The sequence below is a fragment of the Crocodylus siamensis genome, chromosome 2, assembly GCF_052110815.1.
Source record: "Crocodylus siamensis isolate JL-2025a chromosome 2, ASM5211081v1, whole genome shotgun sequence".
NCBI lineage: Eukaryota > Metazoa > Chordata > Crocodylia > Crocodylidae > Crocodylus > Crocodylus siamensis.
In genome coordinates, this window is record NC_143396.1 from 172,434,224 (window position 1) to 172,461,331 (window position 27,108).

The 27,108-nt window shown below is 48.6% G+C and overlaps 1 protein-coding gene across 1 annotated transcript in view; it reads right to left on the reverse strand.

The window, feature by feature from the left end:
• LOC149871329 (NACHT, LRR and PYD domains-containing protein 3-like) overlaps nucleotides 1-27,108 on the reverse strand; it is a 37,963-nt gene that overhangs the window by 4,941 nt on the left and 5,914 nt on the right. Inside the window, exons 4-8 of the mRNA XM_090034610.1 lie at nucleotides 24,484-24,561; nucleotides 20,178-20,348; nucleotides 7,600-7,770; nucleotides 3,217-3,387; nucleotides 231-401 (exon numbers count right to left, since the gene is read on the reverse strand). Coding sequence (XP_089890736.1) covers nucleotides 231-401; nucleotides 3,217-3,387; nucleotides 7,600-7,770; nucleotides 20,178-20,348; nucleotides 24,484-24,561 — 762 coding nt within the window. The remainder of the gene's footprint in view (nucleotides 1-230; nucleotides 402-3,216; nucleotides 3,388-7,599; nucleotides 7,771-20,177; nucleotides 20,349-24,483; nucleotides 24,562-27,108) is intronic.

The window sequence follows — 27,108 nt, forward strand, 5'->3', positions numbered from 1 at the left end:
CTTTTGAACAGGCTGCCTGTAGTCCATGACAAGCAGCTGAGCAATCCAATTTGTTATCTGCCCAAATGAAACAAATCTGCACAGTGGTAGGTCTCTTCCTACAACTTAGGATGATTTTGGTATTTCTCATAGGGACATTCAGTGTAGTACTGCAATCCTAGTAGAAACAGCTCAAATCCCAACAGTTCAAGGTCAACAGCATACTCGGAAGGACACTAGGTCTTACAAACCTGAGTTTCTGCATTTTGCAGTTGGGGTGTTTCAGTCCTTCACACAGCAGATGCACTGCTCCATCTTCCAGTTTGTTCTTCTCCAGGACAAACTCTGTCAGGGTCTGGCTGGTGCTAAGAGCAGAGGAGAGATACTCGCAGCCAACAGCTTTCAGACCACAGTGGTACAATCTGTAAGAGGCAGAGAGAAAAAAAAAGAATCATGAATAATCAGTTAATCCCATTCTCTGCCTTTCCCTTCACTGATTTCTCTGTGCTTTGATAACACGATTCTAAACAAAGAGACAATAATTATATTTTATTTGTGTTCAAATACTAAGAGAGCTGCACAAATATCCAGGCCCCCAGGATCACTAAAAAATGTCTTCACACGAGACTTCAGACACACTCCAGGAGCTCCTTCACACCCTTCAGTCACAGGCATGATGTGGGGTGGAGGGTGGTGTTCATGGGTAATAACACTAGTGTGGGAAGTTCAAGAGCTAGGAGATGAGATGGTGGGGTGGATGGAGCATCTCACAGGAGCACAGGGGATGCAGGGAACCGGCACTGGACTCAGAAGTAGACCAGAAGTACATCTGGTCCACTTTCAGGTCTGCTGTGGAGCACGCAGAGGACTCCCTCCCACCCTCCAGCTGAGCGACTTGTGCCTCCAAGGACTGGAGGGGCAACTGGGGTCTCCCCATGGCCAACTGCTGAGCCAGGAGGGTTGTGGGGGGCCCCCTGCGCACTCAGCAGTGGACCTGGAAGTGGACCAGAAGTACTTTCAATCCACTTCTGGGTCCACTGCTGAGCATGTGGGGGAGCCCCCATGCTCCTGTGGGATGCTCCATCTGCCCCAACATTGCAGCGTTCATGAGCTGTGCCTGGTACCTCAAAGTATGTAGAAAAAACATATAAAGCTGTGTCTATAGCTGAACCGATGGTTCTCTGAATCAGAATCAAATCTTCAGATTCAGCCAAATCGAATCGGGACAGTGATCCGAATCAGTGAATCCAGTCACTGTCCCCTGAATCAGGCTTAATCCAAATCAAATACTGCCTGCTTCATACACCCCTAGTTCCTATGTTCCTTTGAGACAGGAGTTGCGTGATGTGAAGGAAAAGATGGAACAGTGTCCTTTGGCTCCAGTAGTGACACAGCAGATTATAAAGATGGAACAAGCTCCAACGGTGTGGGGAGCAGGAGCTGGTGATGCACTGGATCAGCAGCAGTGCAAGGCAAAACAGACTGTCACTGTTACTGCCCTATTAGCACCAGAACAAAACTGCACAGTGTAACAATTAGTAGGTAAAATAACCTGTAGACCTACTTTTGAATGTGATGCACGCAGTGCATGATGAACAACTGTGAGTACATCTACACGTACCCCTGACTGTGTATTTGGCACTGCGCAGTCCCAGGAGCACACGGATTTTTTAGACACTATGTCGCCATAGAGATAAGGTGATGTAGAGTCTCATGGAGACGCCCTGTGTGATCCAATTTCTTAACTGCCCAAATGAGACAAAAATGCTCAGTGGTAGGGCTCTTCCCACAACTTAGTGTGGTGGGCTTGCCGGGCTTTGCCCAGCTCTTCGGCTTAGGAATGCAATTGGTGGGGCAAAACCCACCAATCAGAGATAGGCATGGGAGGCGCTAGGAGGAAAGCCCACTCCCCCTTTACTCCAAAGTGGGGGGACGAGGAGGTGGATTTGATTGGAAACTGCAGTTGCAGTCCCCCTTAATTAGTTCTGGGGCCAAGACAAGCTAGGAGAGCTGCCCAGTGGGTATATCGGGTGGTCCAGAAGAGCCCAAAAGATTCTGCCACTGGACGGAAGTGGTAAGTGGTGCAGGCATTGCTGCATAGAGGGTCTGTGAGGGACTGGGAACCTGGGAGCTGCAGTGAGGCAGCTTGGGTCTCCGACCCTGGCACAAGGCTGGGTTGTGGTGCAGGTGTCGCTGCACAGGGGGTCCACGAGGGACTTCGATCCTGGTAGCTGCAGCGAGGTGGCTCAGCTCTTCAACTGTAGTGTGAGGCCGGGCACGGGAGTCAGTGCTAGTGTGGGGTGAGTCATTGCAGGGCATAAGTCCCCAGAGAAGTAGGGGCCGGGTGATCTGGGACCCATTCCCTGCTGTGGGTCTGCAAGGGCCCAGGGAACAGAGTGATTCCTGAGCGTGGGGAGCAGCATTCAGAGCAACACGGCCCTGGGTATGGACAAAGCAGCTCAGGCCTGCAACTCTCCCTAAGAAGGACTGAGCCACTGGGATGCGTGAGTGAGTCATGCCACTCCCTTGAGGCCTGGACTGAGCCCTCCCTTGGGGAAACATTAGCTTAAGAACACTGCCCCACCCAGCTCCTTGGGACTCCCATCGGGGAGTGACACTTGGGAAAGGTAGCCTCAATAAAGAGGCAGGAGGAAGAGATCCTCTAGAGGAGGGAAACCACTAGAGAACTTTTGCATCTCATATTTTGGACTGTTTATTGATTGTTTGATACATGCTGTGCATTTTTGAAGTGTTTATTAACTGTTAACTGTATGCCTTGTATTTTAGAGTGCCATTTATTGTTGTACTTACCTGTTCATATGGTTTGGGACCATTATGCTTACCTGTTTGTATTTGGGTGTGTATATAGTTATAGTCATATATGTATTTATAACCTGTAAATATTCACTTTAGTTCACTACTTTCTTATATATATATATCCCTATATTAAATTAGTACCTGGTTAAGACATTGCTTTCTGTCCCTCCTCTATCAAGACACAATAGGTGGGAGGGAACTGCGAGTGACTGCAGTTTCCATCCCCAGCACATGTGCCCTGCTGGCTTTCCCCTTCTATTGGTGAAGAGGGACACACATTTTGGGGACACCTGGATTACATTAGGAAGATTATTAGTATTTCTCATAGTGGCATTCAAACTAGTGCTGTAACCAGTGTAGAAACAGCTCAACAGTCCAAGGTTAACAGGCACACATGAAAGGACCCCAGCTCTTACATACCTGAGTTTCTGCAGTTTGCAGTTGGGGTCTTTCAGTCCCTCACACAGCAGACGCACTCCTTCATCCTCCAGGTTGTTCCCCCCCAGGTCCAGCTCTGTCAGGGTCTGGCTGGTGCTGAGAGCAGAAGAGAGAGACTTCCAGCCATCAGCTTTCAGACCACAACTTCCAAGTCTGCAGGAGGCAGGGAGATAGAAAAAGGATCAACAATCAGATAATCCCATTCTCTGCCTTTCCCTTCACTGATTTGTCTGTGCTTTGATAACATGATTCTAAACAAAGAGACAATTATTGTATTTGATCTTTTTTTAATATTAAGAGACTTATGCAAGACTCCAGGCCCCCAGGAGCACTAAAACAAATCTTCACATAAGACCTCAGACACCCTTATATCCTTCATATCCCTTCCATTACAGGCACGATGCAGACATGGGGGGCTGGGGTTCAGGGGTAAGGGCACTAGTGCAGGAGCTCCAAGAACCAGGAATCCAGACACTAGGGGTAGTAAGGGATGCAGTCAGGGGTTAGAGACTTGGGAGACACGGCAATTGTTCTAGCAGAGGCTGGGCACTGGGAACTAAGCAAGGGAGCAGGCCACAAGAAATCAGGAACCAGTCTTAGAAATGGGGAACCAGTCTAGGAAACTCAAAGTAAGAACTCTAGAGCACTGGGGCTAGCCAGAGCACTACAAGGGAGAAAGTCATAAAGTTATAGAGGAGTAGGCCTGGAAGGGACCTCCAGAGGTCATCTAGTTCAACCTCATACCTGAGACAGTATCATTCCTCTCCAAACCATCCTATATAACCATAATCTAAACTCCACACAAGACTACCCTTAACCCTGACACAGGATAGACCTAATAACCTGACCTGCCACAGGTAAAGCAGGGGAACCACGGCATCCAATATCATCCTGTTATAAAATGTTGTCAATAGATGCTCAAGGTTCTTAGTAGGGAGCCATGCCCTCTACAATGGAGGAAGGCAAATTTCACCCCCAGCCCATACCAACCTAACCATTGGGTAAAGTTCCTTCCCTATCCCAAATATGGCGATCGGTCTGACCCTGAGCAAGGGGCAAGAACCTCTGGCCAGGAACCTGGGGGTTACCATGGACAATAAGTCACTGTATATGAGTATGAGATATGAGTCAACAGTTTGCCCCTGTTGCCAAGAAGGCTAACAGAATACTGGGTTGCCTTCATAGGAGCATTGCCAGCAGATCAAGGGAAATGATTATTCCCCTGTATTCAGCACTGGTGAGGCCACATCTGGACTACTGTGTCCAGCTTTGGGCCCCCCACTACAGAAAGGATGTAGACAAATTCGAGAGAGTGCAGCAGAGGGCAGCAAAAATGGTTAGGGGTGTGGGGCACATGACTTATGAGGAGAGGCTGAGGGAAGTGGGCTTATTTAGTCTGGAGGAGAGAAGACTGAGGGGGGATTTAATAACAGTCTCCAACTACTTGAAGGGTGGTTCCAAAGAGGATGGAGCCAGACTGTTCTCAGTGATAGCAGATGACAGAACAAGGAGCAATGGTCTCAAGCTGCAGGAAGGGAAATTTAGCTTAGATATTAGGAAATAACTTTCTCACTAGAAAGGTAATAAAACACTGGAACAGGTTACCCAGAGAGGTTGTGGGATCTCCATCCTTAGAGATTTTTAAGGCCTGGCTTGACAAAGCCCTGCCTGGAATGATCTAGTTGGGTATGGTCCTACCCTGAGCAGGGGTTGGACTAGATGACCTCCTGAGTTTTCTTCCAACCCTGATTTTCTATTATTCAATTTTTTGTCTTCTCCAATCTTTGAGTTACTTCCATTGCTTCGTCAGCAGCCACTATCATCTCCTCTTTCTTAAATCAAAAAGGAACAAGTGCCCCCCAACCCCACCCAGATGCCCTGCTACCTCTAGGTACACCTGTCCATACAAATTCCTCTTCTCTCTATGGACACTGGATTCCCCTTCTTGCTGGCTGCTTAGTTTTCTAAATACTCTGCCTAGGTCTGCTGCTCTCCATAGATGACCATGGCATACAACTATCTGTCAGTAGTGACCAAAGGCAGGAAGTAGTGACCAAAAGCAGCAAGCATGGGCAGATCCAGGATTTCCTAAAGGGTACTGAAATGCACTGCCCTTCAAACTAGGGACAGATGGGGGTGAGGCATGATGTCAGCCCTTGGGTTATCAGGGGACACTATGAAGCAGGACAGGCAGAAGGGAGGTCCAGAGCCACTCCTTTGGTAATCCAGCTGGGGGGTATGAGGAGCAGCTGCATGGGGAATTGCCAGAGACAGCAGTAGTGGAATGCAGTGTCCTTCTTGCAGCACCCTCCACTGCTGTCCCCACTACAAAGGAGCAGGCACTGGAAAGAGGAACTTGTATGCCAGTGCCACTGTCTCCAGCCAATCCTGGCTTCACACTTAGGTGCAGCTTGTGATGGGTCTATGGTGCATGCAGATCTGGGGCTCCCCCTCAGCCCAGATCAGTTGGGAACAGCAACAGAGAGTGGGGGATGCATTTTTACTGCCACACCACTTTGAATCTGTCCCTAGCTGTAGAGCCTCAGTCCTGCTCACAGCACACAGACCATTCTCTGTATTTGTAATGAAGAGCAGGGATCCTGCCTGCCCGCACATACCCCTACAGGCTTTCTAAGTACCCCTGGGGGTACATACCCCCAGCTGACAACCCCTGTTCTAAAGCTGGAGAGATGAACCTAGCTCCTGCATGAAGCCAAAGAAACTTCTGCAGGAACCTGACTGGGGCCTGAGGGACGGGAAGGTGTTGAGGAAAGTCCCACGTGGAGTGCCCACCCACCCACCTGCTGGCATGCAGACCCAGAGTGGCATGCTATTGGCCCAAGGGGGCTCTGCACCTCCATGCATGGCTTCACTGAAGGTCCGATAGCATGCCGCTCAGAGTCCGTGTGCCACCGGCCCATGGGCACTTCATGTCTTCCCCCAACACCTCCCCAGTCTCTCAGTCCCCAGCCAACTTCCTGCAGTCAGCTTCCCCCCCAGGCCTGCCCCACAACCCCCAAGCCCCACTTACCTCACAGGCTCCAGGAAGGAAAGTGATCCTGAGGCAAGCCTGGGGTGAGTGAAGAGCCTCAGGGTCCACCCTTCCTCTTCTCCCTTCCCCTCTGGGTAGGGTTGGGGGTTTCCTGCCCTTTTTGCAATCAGCTCTTGCAGGCTGGAACTCTGCCAGACTGCAGAGCTCTTTGCAAAAGCACGAAATACACAGGTTTCTCTGCTAAAAGGGAAAATCTATTTTTTCTCTGATGAAAATGGGAAATCCATGCTTTTCTCTGTTTTTCCATGGGAAATGGAAAGCCCAGATCCTGGTGATGAGAACTACGAGCATCTGAACCTACAGCAGATCCACAGATCTGAACCTTCCTCAGCCTTCCTCAGCCTGACAAAGGGTTTTTAAACCCAAAAGCTTGCTAAGAAAAAAATTTCCAACTATTTGAATTGGTCTAATAAAATATATCAGATTTACCCAAAGAACCTTGCCTGCTTATAGCTTGTGTTTTCATTCACACTACTCTGCTCCATGGGGCCAATACAAGCAATCTAAGGTCCTCCAGCAGCCCAGGCTGCACTGCGACAAGCCTTCCCCCACCACTATCCTCCTGTCAAAGGACTATCTATACTACCAAACTCTACTTCCCTGGATTTACACAAAGACAGGGAGAGTTGAGCAGTGACTGGTAGCTTTGGAGGTGAAGAGTGGTGAGCTGCAGGGGAGTGGGAAGTCACTGGGGAGTCACAGGAGACCTGCAGGTCAGCACAGAGCTGCTGGATAGTCAAGGAGCCATGGTGCAGACTTAGCAACTCCTAGCCATGTCCCTGCATGCCAGCCCACTAGCAGAAAGTCAGAGCTGTGCATGTCAGGGAGGGTATTAATTCTTAATGTGCGACTGCTCATAGCACAGTCTAACTTGAACACAAAATAACATTTCTTAGAGTTAGCTCATGAAAACTGCACTGTGTAACAACACCCTTACTAGGTAAAATAACCCGTGGACCTCCTTTTGAATGTGCTGCATCTACTGCATGATGAGCAACTGTGGGGTACATTTAAACGTGCCCCCGACTGTGCATTTGGTACAGCATAGTCCTGGTGGCACATGGTTATTTTTGGATGCTGCACTGCAAAAGCAACATGGCAATGTAGTCTCATGGAGACATACCCTGTGTGATCCAATTTCTTAACTGCTCTTATGAGACAAATATGCACAGCAGTAGGTCTCTTCCTACAAATTAGGAAGATTATTAGTATTTCTCATAGCAGCATTCAGACTAGTGCTGTAATCCATGTAGCAACAGCTCAACTGTCCAAGGTTAACAGGCACACATGGAAGGACCCCAGCTCTTACACACCTGAGTTTCATCAGTTTGCATTTGGGGTCTTTCACTCCCTCACACAGCAGACACACTCCTCCATCTTCCAGGTTGACCCACCGCAGGTCCAGCTCTGTCAGGGTCTGGCTGGTGCTGAGAGCAGAGGAGAGATACTCACAGCCAACAGTTTTCAGACCACAGTTCCTCAGTCTGCAGGAGGCAGAGAGACAGAGAAAACATCATCAATAATCAGATAATCCCATTCTCTGCCTTTCCCTTCACTGACTTCTCTGTGCTTTGATAACATGATTCTAAACAAAGAGACATTAATTGTATTTTATGTTTTTTTTTAAAAGCAAAGAGACCTATACAATACTCCAGGCCCTCAGGAGCACTAAAATAAGTCTTCACACAAGATAGCAGGTACCGTCAGATCTCCTTCATACCCTTCCTGTCACAGGCATGACACAGACATGGGGGGCTGGTGTTCAGGGGTAAGGGCACTAGTATGGGAAGTCCAAGAACCAGAAGTCCAGACACTAGAGGTAGTCAGGGATGCAGTCAGGGGTTAGGGTCTGGGAGACAGGGCAATTGTTCTGGCAGAGGCTGGGCACTGGGAGCTAGGCAATGGAGCAGGCAACAAGAAATCAGGAGCCAGTTTTAGAAATGGAGAACCAGACTAGGAAACTCAACGCAAGGACTCTATAGTACTGAGGCTATATAGAGCACTACAAGTCATACAGTCATAGAGATACAGGGCTGGAAGGGCATGCCAATATTATCCTGCTATAAAATGCTGTCAATATATGCTCAAGAGGTCCTCGGTATGGAGCCATGCTGCCTAGTACATGCCTCCTACCACCCCCAGCCCATATCAATCTGACTATGTGGTAAAATTCCTTCCTGACCCCAAATACGGCAATCAGTCTGGTCCTGAGCAGAGGAGCAAGAACCTCTGGCCAGGAACCTCCAGTTTTTTTCCCAGCAGGAGCATTGGCCCACCCTACTCAATGTCCCCAGCCAGGGCTGTAGCCAACACCTAATGCCTCTGGGAAGGAGTACATGCAGCAACTGCACCCAAGCACTTCAGCAGGGACCAGCTGCAGGCAGTCTGACAGTTGACAGCCAATTCCATATGGACAGTCAGGGCCAGCTAGAGTTCGTGTTTGCCTGCCACTCTGTCATTTCTTAATGATGATTAGACTGCTGTCATCATATGTCTAGTACTAAATAGTTATAGTTAGGTTACAACAAGTTATATTAATCTCCATGGGTTTTCTATCCTAAGGTAGCCTCTATTTTTCAGCCATTCCCTGGAAGACTCCCAGGATTTCTCTGCACAGGGGACTTTGCGCCTATGTTCTCTTCTGCCATGACTTGATGATAAAGAAAAGGGAAGTCTGGTGGTAAGGTCTCCTGTTAGGTTGGTCCCAGGATTTACCTTAGTGTAATGAGGGCTCCACCTGCTTTCCTGATCCACTGGGTGGGAATTAGTAGTCAATATTAATGGTGAAAGGTCCACAGGATACCCTGCAGTGGAGTCTTAATTCAAACTTAAAGCAAAGAAAGTTTAGGCATTGTTGATATCTTCACAGGGACTTCAAATGAATGTCCGTTTGGCTATACAGACTAATAGCTCATATGCAGGCAGCTAAGCTCCACTGTGGGGATTCACCGTCACCGAGTTCAATAACACAAACAAACTAAATTAGTTTACTGTAGTCCATATACAGGCATACCTCGTTTTATTGCGCTTCGCTTTATTGTGCTTCGCAGATATCGCGTTTTTTACAAATTGAAGGTTTGTGGCAACCCTGCGTCAAGTAAGTCTATCGGCGCCATTTTTCCATCGGCGCCATTTTTCCAACAGCATTTGCTCACTTCGTGTCTCTGTGTCACATTTTGGTAATTCTCACAATATTTCAAACTTTTTCATTATTATTATATTTGTTATGGTGATCTGTGATCTCTGATGTTACTATTGTAATTGTTTTGGGGCGCCACGATCCGCGCCCATAGAAGATGGCGAACTTAATCGATAAATGTTGTGTGTGTTCTGACTGTTCCACCGACCGGCTGTTCCCCCATCTCTCTCCCTCTCCTCAGGCCTCCCTATTCCCTGAGACACAACAATATTGAAATTAGGCCAATTAATAACCCTACAATGGCCTCTAAGTGTTCAAATGAAAAGAAGAGTCGCACGTCTCTCACTTTAAATCAAAAGCTAGAAATGATTAAGCTTAGTGAGGAAGGCATGTCAAAAGCCGAGACAGGCCGAAAGCTAGGCCTCTTGCGCCAAACAGTCAAGTTGCGAATGCAAAAGAAAAGTTCTTGAAGGAAATTAAAAGTGCTACTCCAGTGAAGACACAAATGATAAGAAAGCGAAACAGCCTTATTGCTGATATGGAGAAAGTTTCAGTGGTCTGGATAGATCAAACCAGCCACAACATTCCCTTAAGCCAAAGCCCAATCCAGAGCAAGGCCCTAACTCTCTTCAATTCTCTGAAGGCTGAGAGAGGTGAGGAAGCTATAGAAGAAAAGTTTGAAGCTGGCAGAGGTTGGTTCATGAGGTTTAAGGAAAGAAGCCATCTCCATACCATAAAAGTGCAAGGTGAAGCAGCAAGTGCTGATGTAGAAGCTGCAGCAAGTTATCCAGAAGATCTAGCTAAGATAATTGATGAAGGTGGCTACACTAAACAACAGATTTTCAATGTAGATGAAACAGCCTTATATTAGAAGAAGATACCATCTAGGACTTTCATAGCTAGAGGAGAAGTCAATGCCTGGCTTCAAAGCTTCAAAGGACAGGTTGACTCTCTTGTTAGGGGCTAATGCAGCTGGTGACTTCAAGTTGAAGTCAATGCTTATTTACCATTCTGAAAATCCTAGGGCCCTAAGAATTATGCTAAATCTACTCTGCCTGTGCTCTATAAATGGAACAAAGCCTGGATGACAGCACATCCGTTTACAGCGTGGTTTACTGAATATTTTAAGCCCACTGTTGAGACCTACTGCTCAGAAAAAAAGATTCCTTTCAAAATATTACTGCTCATTGACAATGCACCTGGTCACCCAAGAGCTCTGATGGAGTGTACTATGAGATTAATGTTGTTTTCATGCCACACAACATCCATTCTGCAGCCCATGGATCAAGGAGTAATTTCGACTTTCAAGTCTCATTATTTAAGAAATACATTTCGTAAGGCTATAGCTGCCATAGATGGTGATTCCTCTGATGAATCTGGGCAAAGTAAATTGAAAACCTTCTGGAAAGGATTCACCATTCTAGATGCCATTAAGAACATTCATGATTCATGGGAGGAGGTCAAAATATCAACATTAACAGGAGTTTGGAAGAAGTTGATTCCAACCCTCATGGATGACTTTGAGGGGTTCAAGACTTTAGTGGAGGAAGTAACTGCAGATGTGGTGGAAATAGCAAGAGAACTAGAATTAGAAGTGGAGCTTGAAGATGTGACTGAATTGCTGCAATCTCATGATAAAACTTTAATGGATGAGGAGTTGCTTCTTATGGATGACCAAAGAAAGTGGTTTCTTGAGATGGAATCTACTCCTGGTGAAGATGCTGTGAACATTGTTGAAATGACAACAAAGGATTTAGAATATTACGTAAACTTAGTTGATGAAGCAGTGGCAGGGTTTGAGAGGATTGACTCCAATTTTGAAAGAATGTGGGTAAAATACTATCAAACAGCATTGCATGCTACAGAGAAATCTTTCGTGAAAGGACGAGTCAATCGATGCAGCAAACTTCATTGTTGTCTTATTTCAAGAAATTGCCACAGCCACCCCAACCTTCAGCAACCACCACCCTGATCAGTCAGCAGCCATCAACATCGAGGCAAGACCCTCCACCAGCAAAAAGATTATGACTCACTGAAGGCTCAGATGATGGTTAGCATTTTTTAGCAATAAAGTATTTTTTAATTAAGGTATGTACATTGCTGGGAAACCAAAAAATTCGTGTGACTCACTTTATTGCGGTGGTCTGGAACCGAACCCGCAATATCTCCAAGGTATGCCTGTACCTGAGCCCCCATTCTGCTCTCACCTCTGTTCCCTAGCAGTAGTGCTGTCAGAGTGAAGGTGTTGGGGTTCCTGCTGTTTACTTTTCCTTGCAGCTCTCACAGCAGTATCTCTGGCTGCTGCAAACTTGCAGCTGGCTTCAGGAAAGCAGTTGCTGGCTTTCCCTCCTTCCTCACTCGGCTGTCCCAGCTCTCTCACTGTCAGAGTGAGGGGCTTCTGAGTAGCATTTAGCCTTGGCAACATGACAGCAGCAGGCAAGCACCCTTCAAACCCTAGCTTTTTTGTCTCTGCCACGGGGTTCGTTCTCCTACCTCACATATCCTGCCCCTCAAGACGCTGTTAGGCATTTCTTCTTTTTTTCTTACTTCATTATTTTCTTCTGGACTGTCATCCATCGGCTTCTCATCTTACTGTATCCCCTCTCCTCCACTGGGGTCACAGTGTGACAGGAAGTCAGCTACGGTGTTTGATTTCCCTGGCTTGTATGCAACGTAGAATCAAAAAGGTAGGAGTACTAAGGCCCACCGCATAATGTGGGCATTGTTGGTTTTTGCAGTATTCAACCACCTTAATGGAGCACAATCCATTATTAATTTAAATTCTCTGTCCCCAGCGAATAGCAAGACATTCCCTTTCCACTGTGGAGTACCTCTTTTCATGTTCATTCAACTTTCAGCTGGTGTATGGCACAGGTCATTCGATACTTTCTACTTCTTGGGTTAGGGCAGTTCCTAAAGCCACACCAGATGCATCTGTCTGTAAAGTGAGAAATTGGGGGCATGTTGTAACATCTCCTTGCATGGGGCTTGTTTGATGTCTTTGAAGGCCTTCTGGTGTACGGCATCCCATTCAATCTGATGAGTTCTCCTACCTTTAATAGCACCTACTAAAGGAGTTGTCAGTCACCTCAGCAAAATTTGGTAAGAAACATTTGTGATAAATTGCGAGGCCTAAGAAAGCTTCCATCTCCTTTTTATTCTGTGGCTCCTGATAGTCCCTAACAGCTCATCCCTTGTCTGCTAGGGCTCTAATATGACCTGTCCTACAAAAAATCCTAAATACTTAGTTTCTGCCTTGCCCAATGTGCATTTAATAGGGTTTGCTGTCAGCCCCACTTTTCTTAGCTCTTGACATATAATCCTTAAAGCAAACAAATGCTGTTCCCAGGAGTCTGCATATATCACTATATTGTTGATGTATGCTGATGCATAACCCTGCTGAGGTGCTAACACCCAATCTACCAATCTCTGAAATGTCGCAGCTACTCCATTAAGCCCAAATGTTATTCTCTTAACCTGAAAGAGCCCCCAAGGTGTCCCAAAGACAGTCCTTGGTTGATCTTTCAGCCTAAAGGTACCTGCCAGTAGCCGTTTGATAAATCAAGGGTCAAGATAAATTTCATGTGGCTGATACATTCTATTCATTCACTAACCTGTGGCATGGGGGATGCATTGAACTGGGTCATTGCATTTAATTTGTGAAAGTCTATACATAATCGTAGGATCCATTCAGGTTTAGGCACTGTGACCAGAGGGCTGTGCCAAGGACTGTAGGATTCTGTAATAATTCCCTGGGCTAGCATCTTCTCTAATTCCTCCTTAATAGGTTATTGTCACAGGACACTTAGGTGCCTGCTCCTAGAAGAGTAGAAAGTGCCTGGGGAGAGCCCAAAGAACCAGACAGGAGCCCAGGTGCAGGTTGCCATGGCAGCTAGCTAATGAGGAAATTAGCCTGCACCTGCACCTGGTCAGCTGGCCAGAAGGGGCAGGGCCCTGGGCCCATATAAACCCCAGGACTGGGACTAGGAGGCAGTTCTCTGCTGGTGGCTAAGGGAGAAGGAGCCTCCTAGAGCAAGTGAAGGGAAGAGGCCTGACTAAGTTCTGCTCTGGGTAATGTAAAGGAGCCGAGCACACCTTATGTAGCTTGTGTTATGTTATAGCCCAGGGGTTTATGTTTTGCTTGCTGTTTTATAAGACTGGTAGTTAGGGTGAGGCTAGTTGATGAAGGAGGAAGCTTCATTGGGGGCCCATGGTAGTGTGGGGACCCTGGTGCCAGAGAGGGTGTGGCATTTGGGGGGCAGAGACCCTGGTGCCAGAGAGGGTGTGGCATTTGGGGGGCACAGACCCTGGTGCCAGAGAGGGTGTGGCATTTGGGGGGCACAGACCAGTGTTGCAGAGAGCCCAGTGAAGACAAGGGGCTGAATTATAATGAGGCCTAGGCAAGACAATGGCAGTACCACTTGCGGGGCTTAGGGCGTGGTAAAGGGACGGTTGGAGCCATGCATATAGCCCATAAGCCTGGGGTGTCCCTGGGACATCCATTTTGAAATGGGCATGGTCTGGATGGACTTCCTTGAACCCCATGGGTCCTGGACCCCTTCTGGGTCCCAAGTAGGCTTAAAGGCAGCCTCCCTACTCATTACAATGACATCAAGACATGGCAGGAGAGAACAGAGGGTGCCCAGCAGGTTGTATTGGCATGGTCGACGAGCCCTAGGGCTCCAACATGGCTACCCTTAGGGACCCCACCCCGTGACCATTATCTAGTATACAGAATCCTCCTCCATTTCTCTTGAACTATTTGTCCCTTTCTGGTGACAATTTTATACTCAAACCCTCAGGCTTTCCTGGGTATTGCATTGAAAACATCTGAAAAGTCACAAATCAGCTGTTTCAATTGTCTTCATTGTTCTTCCTTAAATGACCCCAATGGGAACCCTTTCTTAATATTCTAGCTCACTGTGTCCTTTTGCCATTTCTCATCCAAATTCCTCCTATTCTGGATCAGATGAGATTTTAAAAAACCCTTGGGCTCATGACAAACTTTGAGTAAATTTATGTGATAGATCTGTTTTCTTTCTCAGCCCTCAGATGCAATATTTTGTACTCTACAAGTCCAACCCTTCTTATCACCTTGAAAGGCCCCTGCCAACATGTTAAAACATTGCTCACCAAGCTGGGCAGTAAGACCAACACCTTCTGACCTGCCCATAACTCTCCTCCCTAGTTTTTTAGGTCATATATCTCCTTTTGTTTGTTTTGTGCCCATGTCGAATTTTCACAAGCTGAAGGTAGTGCTTTAGGCCCCTCACATGTTCCAACATGGGCTGCTCCGCTTCCAGCACCACTTCCCACCCTTCTCTCACAACATCCAGTAAACTTCTGGGGCAGTGTCCATACATTAACTCAAAAGGAGAGTACCCTAACGAAGCTGGCAGGACACCTCTTATTGCAGAAAGCAAGGGAGGCACTAGGAAGTCCCACTTCCGTAGTTCAACTTGAACATACCTACATAGCATACCCTTTAATGTCCCATTAAAGCACTCTACCAACCCGTTTGTGGGTGGTAAACCGTGGTTTTTAAATGCTGAATCTGAAGAACTTTGCATAAATTGTCTATCACTTGGGACATGAAATTTGATCCCTGGTTGGTGACTATTTCTCCAGGGATACCTACCTTAGCCACTCATTTCATGAATTCCTTGGCTCTAGACCCTGTGACTGTATGCAGGCATATGGCATCTGGGTATCTGGTTGCATAATCTATCATAACTAAAATAAACTGCCATCCTGCAGCACTTTGAGTCAGTGGACTCACCACATCTAAGGCAATGCGTGAAAATGGCTCTTTTACAATTGGCATAAGCTACAAGGGGTCCTTCGGTGGCTTCTGGTTACTAACCTTTTGACACCTTTCACAAACTCTACAGAACCCTTCAATCTCTTCGTATATATATGGCCAAAAACACCAGTTTGCTAAGCAGGCTTCTGTTTTTGGTTTGCCTAAATATCCCCCCCGCCAAAGGGTTTCTATGGACTAACTGAAGGAATTTCACCCTTCTAAAGTAAGTGACTCTTCACTTTCTGTTCTTACTCCCAGTAGTCCAGCCTCTCGTCCCTGTGATGGACATGGGGATATCACTACATCATAAATCACCGGCCAGTCCCAACCTAGTATCATAAGGTATAACAGGTCTTCCTCTAGACCAACAGGTATCTTTCTTGTGACTCCCTGTACTTGCAGTTCTAACAGTCGGCTTTCATAATTGGTCTTCTGTCTGTCAAGACAAACCATCTTAACTCCTGTACATCTTGGCATTTGTCTTCATGGTATCAAGGAAGGTCTTATGATGGTTTGTGCACAGCCTGTGTCGACTCCAGCTTGGACTTATCTTCCTGCCACCACCACTGTTATCTCTAGCAATTGCTGGACTCCCTCTGCAAAGACTTCTCCTAGGCTGCAATCCATCATTTCAACATTGTGTCCTTCCCTCGGAGTGACTCAACTCCCTTTATGCTCATCCTTAAATTCCCTTGGTCTTGGTACAACCAAAGCCATGTGTCCAGTTCAACCACAATTAAAGCACACCACTTTAGCTGAGACACCTTTCTTGTTGTCCTGGCCTTCCGCTTCACCTTTACAATCTTGCTCCTGGTTATGATTCATTCTACCCCCTCTCATACTTTTCTCTCAACTGGTCACTCTGAGCAGTATCAAAATCCTCTGCCAACTGAAGGGCTTCAAGGGATAACTTCAGGCAATGACACCTAACCCATCTCTGGGTATAGTAGCATTTAGCCTCAGCAATGTGACAGCAGCAGGCAAGCACCCTTCAAACCCTAGCTTTTCTCTCCCTGCCACCAGGGTTCTTTCTCCTACCTCACAGACTCCTCACACACAGTAACTTCTCCCTGCCTCCATGTCCCACCATAGTACCTCCAGGTGCTCAAGGATGCAGCGTCCTCCCTCCAGCCCTTGCTCCTTGTCTGCTGCCCCCCTGCCCCTCCTGTCCCCACTACAAAAGAATAGGCACTGGAAAGAGGAATTTGTGCCGCTGTCACTGGCTCCATACATGGGTGCAGCCTGTGCTTGAAGTGTGGTGCATGCAGATCTGGGGGTCTCCCTCAGCCCAGATCAGTTGGAAACAGCGGCAGAGGTGGAGGATGCATCCTCACTGATGCACCCTGCCTACCCCAGGATCTGCCCCTGGCTGTAGGGCCTCTATCCTGCTCAGCGCACAGACCATTCCCTGTATTTGTAGTGATGAGAACCATGAGGCCAAGACCAGTCAGGAGGGAAAGAACATGGATGTGGCACTGACTGGTTAATGACAGATGCCAATAATGCCCACATTCAGGGGAGTCTGGCAGCTCCTCTCCATGACGTGGTGCAGAAAGGACAGGCCACATCCCACCCAAGAAGGGGAAAAGATTATTTGTCACCAGTGGGGGGAATGAAAGGAGAAAATTTAAAAAAGCCGGGAGATGAGAAGCCAGATTGTGTCAAACGCTGCATTGTCTCTGTCCATTTTGTAACAATAAAACAAGCAAAATCCAATATCAGTGCATGCCCCCAAGCACACGTGTTCTGGAATCAGTGAATTACAGGTCCATGGTCACTTGGTTCACACCCATCATGGTCTTACAGACCTCTATCATAACTCCCCCTCATTAACTCCCTCAAAGAACTCCAGCAGACCTGTGAAACAGGATTTCCTTTTACAGCAACCCTGCTGATTTCTTCCCAGTGTGTCATATTTGTCCACATGATGACTGAGTTAATTCTTTATTCCAGTCCACCAGCTTGCCAGAGAGAAAATTAACGCTCACTGGTCAGTAGTTCCCAGATTCACCTCTGGAAATGTTTTCTAAAGATGGTCTCTCTCTGAGAGACAGCGGATAGAGATGGGATTTTTTCTGCGGCCATAGGGAAGACAGGACTAGGAGCAATGAGCTCAAGCTGTAGAAGAGGAAATTGAGGTTGGAGGTTACGAAGATGTTGCTGACTATGAAAGTGGTCAAGCATTGGAAAGGCTACCTAAAGAAGCTGTGGAATCTCCATCCACGGACATCTTCAAAAGTAGGTTGGACATGCTCTGGGCTGGAGTGGTTTAATCAGGGATGGTCCTGTTTTGATCAGGAGACTGGACTAGGTGATCTTGTGAGGTCTCTTTCAGTCCTTCTTTCCTATTATGCTGGTTTATATATGTCCTGAATTAGCCAGTAAAGCCTGTCCTCTGCCTTTTCCCAGGGAAAACATTGCTCTGCCTTTGGGGGCAACAGAGACCTGGGGCAGAGATCCCAGCCACGCGAGTCACAGTATGCCTCCTTCTGTATTATTTGCCTTTCAGTGTTTGGTGGTTATTGGTAAGCAGCAGTCTGCTACTACTGTTTTTTGAGCAATCCAAAATCTATAGCTAGGCTTGGCAAAATTCAACTTTTATCTAATACCAGCAAACTGCTCTTCCAGAATGATGAGGGCAGACAAGTGGGGAACTCTGTGTTCGGCTCTGCTCTTCTCCATCCAGGGAGAGCACATACCAACTGCAGATGCTTCCTTAGCTTGACTAAGGGTTTTTAAACCCAAAACTTGCTAAGAAATTTTTTTCCAACTATTTAGTTGGTCTAATAAAAGGTATCAGATTTACCCAGAGAACCTTGTCTGCCTATGTCCTTAAACCAACATGGCTACAACCTACACCCCTGTAGCTTCTTTAAATTATTCTGTTCATTTATTGGGAAACAGCCTGGTGGGCAGGGACTAGAAGATGAGGGCAGAGCTCTGGGACCATGGTTTGGAGGGGAGAAGCAGTTGTGGCCCTGGGCCCCCCCAGGCTTAGTCAGCTCCATCTGGTCTTGTCAGGACCCTACTGTCACTGGGCTGGACCCTCAAATAGCCCCCACTACCCACCCCACCCTTTGAATAGGGATTTTAGAGCTTGTTATCTCCCTCCAACCTTCTTCCTGCAAGTGTGAAGGAAAAGCTAATTGCTTAATTGCTGATGCCTTAGGCAGGAAGGGGCAGCTAATCACTTATGAGTCATTAGGATGCCCATTGTTTTCTTCTTGTACCTCTCTGCCCTCTGTTCTTCCCTCTCTCTTTCTCTACTCTTCACTAGCAGGGTTAAAGGTTCCTTGTTACAGCCCCCTTTCTACACATTTTGATTATTACCAATGGAAATAGTTTTCCCTCAGTCTGTGAGCATCACCGTTTATTGAAGTTTACAGATAAAAATATCAAATCCTGCCAAGCTTATCTATAGCACACTGAGGTAGAGCCCATTGGAGACTAGTGGGGACAACGCCAGAGTCAGAAGCCATGCTCATGAAGTGCTGCAGTGGAGTATTTTCTCCTACAATATATCTTCTACTTTGCTACCATGGGGCATATCCAGATAAACGTGGATGTTTGGTCCCCTGGAGATGAGTAGCAGTGGTACACATTGAGCTGCAGCTACCTATCCCCAGGGAATGCCCATGCCATGTGTGCTTTTGTGCATGGAAAGTTACGCTGGGGATGGTAGGGAAGGCTGAGTCCAGCACTGTGCTGGCCCTAACGGCTTTATCTGCAGTCTTGGGGGCCTCCCGGGGCTGCAGCACAGGGATTCTGCCAGGTGAAGACTGGCCAGTAACTGGAACATGGCTCTGGGCAGCCTGGCTCTGCTCTTGTGTGTGCTGCTCCATTTTTTTTTTTCCTGTGAATTTTTTTTTTTTTTGATCCATGGATATCCAGGGGTCAAAAATCCTGCAGAAAAAAAAAGCACAGCAGTGCACACATGGGCCTTTGCAGCATGAAGTATATCTAAATGTGTGGTGTGTAGCACTGCATTCGGCACAGCTGTGCTCATTTGGATGGAGCCATGGTGTCCCACATCAGGGAGCTTCCACCAGTTTTCCTTGGAGGCACTTCCATGGGCTGCCAGATGTCACAGCAAGATTGTTAGAGCAGCACAGCAGGAAAATGAGCACCCTTTCACTGTGAATCTTTTCTCAATGCTGCCTCCCTCCTATGCTACCATCAGTGATATACTCACCCCCTGCAACTCTGAGGGAGAGAAGGAGAAGTAATAATAATAATGAGGAAGAATTACCTTTGCAATGAGAACCTCTGCAGGGAGGCAGGGATGAGTAGAAACCTTCAGTTACTGACTGCCACTGAAAAGGAGTTCCTGCATCTCCATTAATCTACTGGAAACAGTCACAGAAAAGCTATGCCTTTCTCCTCTCAGGAAGGGACAGGAAACTGCCCTTAGCAGGGGGACCAGGAGCTCAGTGGTGGCTCCCAGAGCAGTGGGAAGGAAAATGAATGGAGCTCTGACTGCCCTAAGAAAAGAAATCCCTGGAAGATAGTGCATTATGCCACATCTGGGTGTATGTGTCTTTCACAGTGGGTTGCAGCTTCTCCCTGCTGCAACATGTGTAATGGAGACGTTAACAATTCCTTCCACAAGACACTGCAGGCATTTTCCTCACCAAAGCAAAGGATAAAAGAGAAAAGAAAAAGCCATGAGATGATGAAGTTTTCATTGTTCAAATGAATCCAACTTTGGCAACTTTTCAGAAATGCCTGACTGATAACTATAAAATCATGTCTGTTGTGGGATCACACTGTACCCAGTTTCAAGACAAGACATGGCAATGCCTGTGGAGGAACACCTGTGAAGTTGGTGGGCAGATACTTAACTGTCAGCGTCCCCATATGACTACTGGATGTAGGCATCAGGCACATACCTGTGAAGTGACATATATGCAGGGGACCTAATAAATGCAGAGAAGTCAAGTGATACTTGCCCCAGTCTTTGTAACTTGCAGTTTGGATCTTTCATCCACTCACACAGCTGCCTTATTACACAATCTTTCATAAAAGTACGACGCAGATCCAAATCTATCAGGCTCCAGTGGATAGAAAGAACGGTGGCAAGATCCTCCCAGCTGGCTTCTGTGAGTTCACACCATTGCAGTCTGCAGGAGAAAGAAACAGGCAAAAGAGATCACATCATGATCTGGACTCAGCACAGCCATCTTAACTAGTAGCCACATCCAACAGCTCCTTTCCCAGACCGGTTAGCGTCCTAGATCCTGGGCTAAAGTTCCCTCCTCTGTCAATGAAAAAGTCTTCAAGGAACTTTCTGCTCTGTTCCCAGAGCTTGTGTTTCAACTTCGAATGATCAGCACTGAGAAGGGCCCAGACATTTTCATCTGAGCTTCACTTGTTGACCAATGAGAAATAAGAGCCAGGGTCAAACTTCCTCTGTAAACACCCATTCACTGGCCAGCCACAATTCAGCATGGGCAAAAATCTGACCTTTGCATCCTGCCCTGTCAGCTCTTGACCAACCAGATTGCTTTGGCACTGGTCAACCCTGGAATGATTCATCCCAATCAGAGAAGTCCTGTGGCTACAGGGAGGCCGTTGGGGGAGACACCTCACCAGACAGAAGGGCCAGGCTCCGCACAGGGAACTGGAGATCCTGCTTCTCCACATCCCTGGCACTAGCTCTTCTCCCTGCAGGACATGGCCATCTCCTGGCTCTCCCTCTCCCAGCAGCTCTCAGCTCTGATTGCCAGTAGGGGAGCAGGTGCCAAGCTCAGCACAGGCAGCATCATACTTGCCTTTCCACTAAGACCAGGGATCAAAGTAGGAGAGAGAGAAAGGGGAAGAGGCCCCAAGCAAGAAAGATGCCCAAACTTTAGGAAAAGAAGAGCCCTTGACAGGGGCCAAATTGGGAGCCTGTTGGCAGGGGCTTGTCTAGAGACTCTGGTCGGATTAAAACTTAATTTATCTGTTTTGTTTTTTTTCACTTTTATTCCCAGTAGAGTAAACAGTAGTGCTCCTAAGAGAGATGACAGCCAGCAGCTGAGCAGGTAACTGGCAGGAGGTTAGCTTCATACCTCCAAGACTATTCAATATGTAACAGCTATGTTTGGGATACTTTTCCTTCCCCAAAGAAGCCCATGAGAAACATGAGTATGACAGTTCTTTACCTACTGAACTACAAAATCTTATTGCACCTTGTAGGTACTGCACCCCCAGAGCTCCCTTCAGAAAGCAGATGTCACTTTACCAGAAAAGATGAGAAGTCTCAAACATTTCATAAAATCATAAGAGTAGAAAAAAGCCTCAAGGGTCATTTAGGCCACCCCTTTACACACATGCTAGTTTTTGCCTTACTAAACAGTTAGCCAACTACCAACAGCCTGCAGTGCCAGGGGAGACTGCAGTCAAGCAGTATAGCGGGTGTCGATCACAGCTGGGAACCTAAGCATGAGTTAGGATGCCCTGGGTTGTGGTGCCACAGCAGGGAGGCATGGAAAAGCAGCAGTGGGGAAATGGCACTGTGGGTTTCATGTGGAGCAGCTGTGGTAGGGCTCATGTTGCAACAGGGAGGTGTGAGGAACAGTAGTGGTGGGGCAAAGGGAGTACTGGGGAATTGGGGGCAGCAGTGGGGCCACATACTACAGCAAAGAGCAGTAGATGTGGGTAAGGAGAGCAGAGAGGCATGTCAGGGATAGAAGCAGCAGGGAGGTGTTAGCAACAGGAGGGCACTTAGGTATTATGTGAAGTGGGGCAGGAGGGGCATGTGGCCCCTGGGGCCCATGGCCCTTGCTGGTGCAGTCCTGAGCTTCATAGGATTTGGACAGCCTTGGTTGAACACATTTCTTAACTATACAGTTCTTTCAATTAAAGACCTTGCTTCCTATATATTTCCTGAGCCATCATGGCTACAGCAACACTCCAACCCTACTACATAAAACCAGGGGTCACTCAGCCCATTGCTCTGAATGAATGATTGATTTGGTCTTATCAAACAATTCCAGGGTGATGCGTATCCCACACCTTATTCAAAACTCAGGAGTCCCCAAGTGTCAGGTTGGGGAGGGAAAGCTTTAAGGTTTTTAGGATTGTTAGGGTCCCCAGGGTATGTTAGGCACAGACAGAGAAGAACCCCAACAGGCAGATGATTCTAAGGATGTGGGGAAGAGGGGAAATGGCACTGTGAGTTTCATGTGGAAAAACTAGGAAGGCATACCTTGATGGGAAAAACTTGGACTCTGAACCAGAGAGAGAAAGGAATGCCACAAAATGTAGAATTTAGAAAGACAGAGCACATCCCTGAGTGTTTCCCGGCAAATACACTAGAAAGGGGGAAGGAGAAATTTGAGAGAAGACATGGCTTTTAGAAACATAAGGGGCATGGCATACACAGTAGGGGGCACTACTACACAGAGCCACCTGCTTCACTGTGCCAGGTCCAAAATCTCATTTTGGGAGTCTCCCCTGGGGAGCCTACAGCCAGCTGCCCTGCTTCCGGGATAATACCTGCATGGATCCTATGACCCCAGCTGACTTCCTGCCCTTTGGGTGGGGGGCTTGACTCTATGATCTTCCGAGGTCCCTTCCAGCCCTGATGTCTACGAAATTTCCCAGCAGCTCCTGCCCACATGCTGCGGCTGGTTTCCATAGAGATGCCAGCAGTGGTGGTGGCATGACAGCAGGGCCAGGGTTCCTACAGAGACTGGCCCCAGCAGTGCTGTCGGGGCACACGACACAGCAGGGATTTACTCAGTGGCTGACAGCATGGTCCAGAGATAGGGCAGAGTTGCAATCCTCTGCCCACACACTCCAGACACAGGTGCGCAGGCAGTGTCCCAGCTCTGGACCTCATGGCTCTGCCCTGGCTCTGGACCACACTGTCACCACTGCAAGATCCCAGCCCCACCCCAGAGCAGCTCCCTGCTCAGTCACATGCCCTACTTCATGCTGTCAGTGTCACTGCACCTGGGGTCTCCATGCATAGACAGATTAATGCATGGGCTTGTTGGGCATGAGCCAAGGGGCCCCTGCCAATTCAGGGCCCTGGGATCCTCATCAGCAGGGAAGCAAAAGTGTTTTCACATTTATTTCCCTGCTGCATCCTGGAGCAGTGCCCATTCCCAAATGGGGTTGGGGGGTGGGGGCAGGCTGGGGCTGGCCAGTCATGAGTGCTGCATAGTGCTGTGCCTCTGCAGGTGGGCAGTGGTGCTGGATGAGGGCCTTGGGGGGGCTATAACCATCCAAAATTCACCTTAGCCCCTGTAGCCACCCTCCACAGGGCCTCCACAGGGCTGCCACCTGGCTGCAGAGGTGCGGTGCTCCCAGTCTGAGTCGGTTTGGCCCTGTGTATGCATGCGGCAGCATGGAGACAGCCCGGCAGCAGCTCCCTGCCGGTTAGTGCAACGGGGTGGGCAGGGAGTGAGATGGAGGGCTTGGGGGAGTGGGGAGGGTACCAGAGAAAAAGTCACACATGCACAGAATTTCCTGTCTGCAGCTGTTGGGGCCCATGAACAGACCGTCATGATGCCCCAGCTTCCAATCATCCTACCTTACTCCCCCCACCAGCTCCAGGCAATTCCTTGCTAGGGCAAGCCAGGAAGTACTAGGAAAGAAGAGGCACAGCAAAATCCTGGACAGTTGCTGATATTTTTTATAGAACTGCCCAGACCAAGATGGGAGGACCCAAAAAGAGAGCATGGCTGAGAAAATCTAGACATATGGTAACATTTGTTTACATCCTTTCTGTAGTGGCAAGCCCAAAGCTGGGCTCAGTACTCCAGATGTGGCTTCACCACTGCTGAACACAGGGGAAAAATCATGTCCCTCAATCTACTGACAACTCTCCTTCTAATGAAGCCCAGTATGCCGTTAGCTTTCTCCACAACAAGGGCACATTGTTGACTCATATTTAGCCTACTGTCCGCTGTAAGCCCCAGGCACTTTTCTGCAGAGCTGTGGCTTAGCCAGTTGGTCCCCAGCCTGTTCTCGTGCATGGGATTGTTCCTGCCTAAGTATAGGACTTTGCACTTGTCCTTATTAAAGGAGAAGTGCAGTAGAGTCTGAACGTGAATGAAAAATGTAGAACTATTACATAAAAAGGGAAAAGGTGGGGCACCAACATCACCCTAATATGCAATAACAGGAGCATTGTGTGCTAAATGTACAATAAAATAATCCTTTCACTCAGCCCAAGTAAGGTCATAGCAGTACTGGGTCCAACTGTGGAATCTCTAGGATAAAAGCAATAGTAAGAAGATTTTTAAAAGGAAAGAAATTACATACTGCAACTTCTCTAGTTTACAGTTTGAGTCCTTCAGTGCTTGACAGAGTGGGTAAATAGGCGAATGCTTTGATTCTTCCCTGAAAAACAAAAGAAAAAACACATATGTACAACACACATATACACACAACAAATCTTGCTCATTACCCTATGGATGGATTACTTTTCATTATATTTTTTAAATACTAAATGTCCCCTTATATTGGGGCAGGCAATTATTTCAGGTGGAGGGCTGCTTACCCAGTTTTGGCAGGTTGTTGAGGGCCGCCTGGGTAGCTCCGCCCCTTGACAGGTACCCCACCCATTGGTCACCATCTTGGGACCAGTGTCCCAGGGCCAGCACTTGTGGGGCTCAAAGCGGGGCACAGGCTGGCAAGGGTCTGTGGAGCCTGGCTGGGCTGCACCAGCAGGGAGAGGGGGGAGCTGGCCCAGCTCCATAGAGTCCCTGCTGGCTGGGACCCTGCGCTCCTGCTCTGGGCCCCACCAGCACTGGCCCCAGGGCACTGGTGCAGGCCCTGTGTTCCCGCTGGCTCCCTGTCCACTCAATCCCAGTGCCCCCCAACCCCGCAGTAAAGGCGGGGGGCAGTGCACAGCCCTGACCCCCTGCTCACTGGCAGGGATGAAGCTGGTGCTGAGTGCAGGGAAAAGTGGCCCCTCGCCAGCCCCATGGCTGGAGCTCCCTGCTGCAGGCGCTTACAGCCCATGCCCAGCTGTCTGGAGCAGGCACAGGCATCCCTACGTGGGCTGCAAGCCACTTGCCCCATGGCCATGGGGCACTAGCCATGGGGCAAGCGAGGGGCCGCTTTTCCCCGCACACAGCAGCAGCTTGTAACCTGGCCCCACTGCCAGCCTTGGCTCCAAGCCAGCTCCAGGCTCACCTCTTGGCAGCAGCAACTGTAGCCCACCCACTTGGCAGGCAGCAACAAACATTGCCCACTGCGGCAAGTGGGGGGGCCACAGCTGCTGTCACCATGTGCAGCCCCAATGGGCAAGCCAGGAGCTGGCACAGGGCCCAGTCTGGCAGCAGGGCCAGGTTACAAGGTGGTGCTGAGTGCGGGGTGGGGGCAGCCCCTCACCCGTCCCCCCTACACTGCCGCTGCTTGCAGCCTGCCTGGGGCTGCCTGTACCTGCTCCAGACAGCTCTGCATGGGCTACCAGTGGCTGCAGTGCAGGGTGCTGTCCATGGGGTGGGGGAGGGGCCACTTTCCTCTGCACCAGAAAGGAGCCCAGGAAAAGCTGAGCACGGGGAGGGGGAAGTGACTCCTCCCCTGCTCCATGGCCCATGCTCCCTGCTGCAGCCACTCACAGCTTCACGGGGCTGTCTGAAGCAGGTACAGGCAGCATGCGGGCTGCGAGCTGCTGCAGTGCCAGGCACAGGGTGGGCGAGGGGCTGTTTTCCCCCCTGCCCATGCTCAGGTTTTCCCTGGGCTGCTTTTCCCCTGGCTCCTTCCCTGCCTGGGGTCCTCCCCTGCCCTCCCCTCCCTTTCCCCTTACCTGAGGTTCCAGTGCAGGGCAGCCATGTGGTTCTGGGCCTGCTGGGGCTTCTGGGGGCAGGGCCAGGTGGGCCCTGCTGTTGTGGGAGTCTTCCAGGGCTTCCCCTGGGTCCTAATCCCCTTGGGGCCTGTCATTTTTGACAGGAACAAAGGGCAGATGAATATTAATTTTCTAAAAATTTTAGGGGCCCTGTGCACTGGATAAAATGGCCTCATGGATTGGATCCAGCCTGCAGGTTATATTTTTCCCACCCCTGCCTTATATGATGTGATCATACCTTACCTTAGACTTATAGAATAGCTTTAGTTTAATGTAAATCTTCCAAAACAAAGCAATGTTCAGTGCCAGATGTACTGCAAGATCCAGAAGCAAACAGCAAATCCATTTTAGATGGGACATTGTGTAGCAAGCTCTAGGCCCAAGGGGTGGCCGTGACTCCCCTGGTAGCCACATATCTCCTGCTTCCCCCTGGATTTCTGGGTACCCTCCCCTTCTCCCCACCTATCACACCTTGATGTAATTCTTTATCTTGGAAAAGGGAGGTTGTCCAGGGGTACCAGAAAGAGCCCTCATCCACTAACAAGCTATGCTCTAGCATTCTAAGAGCCTTAAAAACCAAAATTTGTGGCCTCTGACTTCCCCTATAGCTACACCCATGTCTCAAAGATACTGCTGTTAAATCACTCTCCCTTCCTGGGGCCTTGGCTTTCTGGTCTCCTCCCCTTTCCTCTAACTGGGTCTCCTAGCCCAGGCCCACTGTGCTGCAATTAGTTTCTGTGCTCCAGCTCTTTTCCCACCTGCTTTAGCTCCAGGCCCTTGGCCCTGGTATCTCTGCCTTTCCTGGGCACTGGGACCTCTGGCCCTGTCTACACCCTGCTTGGGCACTGGGTGCCCTAGCCCCATGTCTGTCCTGCTGGGGCACTCCTGGGATCTTCTCTACCCCAGCAGTCCCAACCCAAACCTCCAGTGCAGCATCCAAACTGAAGACATGTACACTGACTATAACTATAAACCTTGGCTTACCAGCTGCACAATCAAACTGCATCCTCTATCCTTGGCCAAAGTCTCTTGAAGCCTTCAGCCCCTTACATGCATTCCCATGGCAGCTCAGGAATAAGGCATGTACGCTCCTG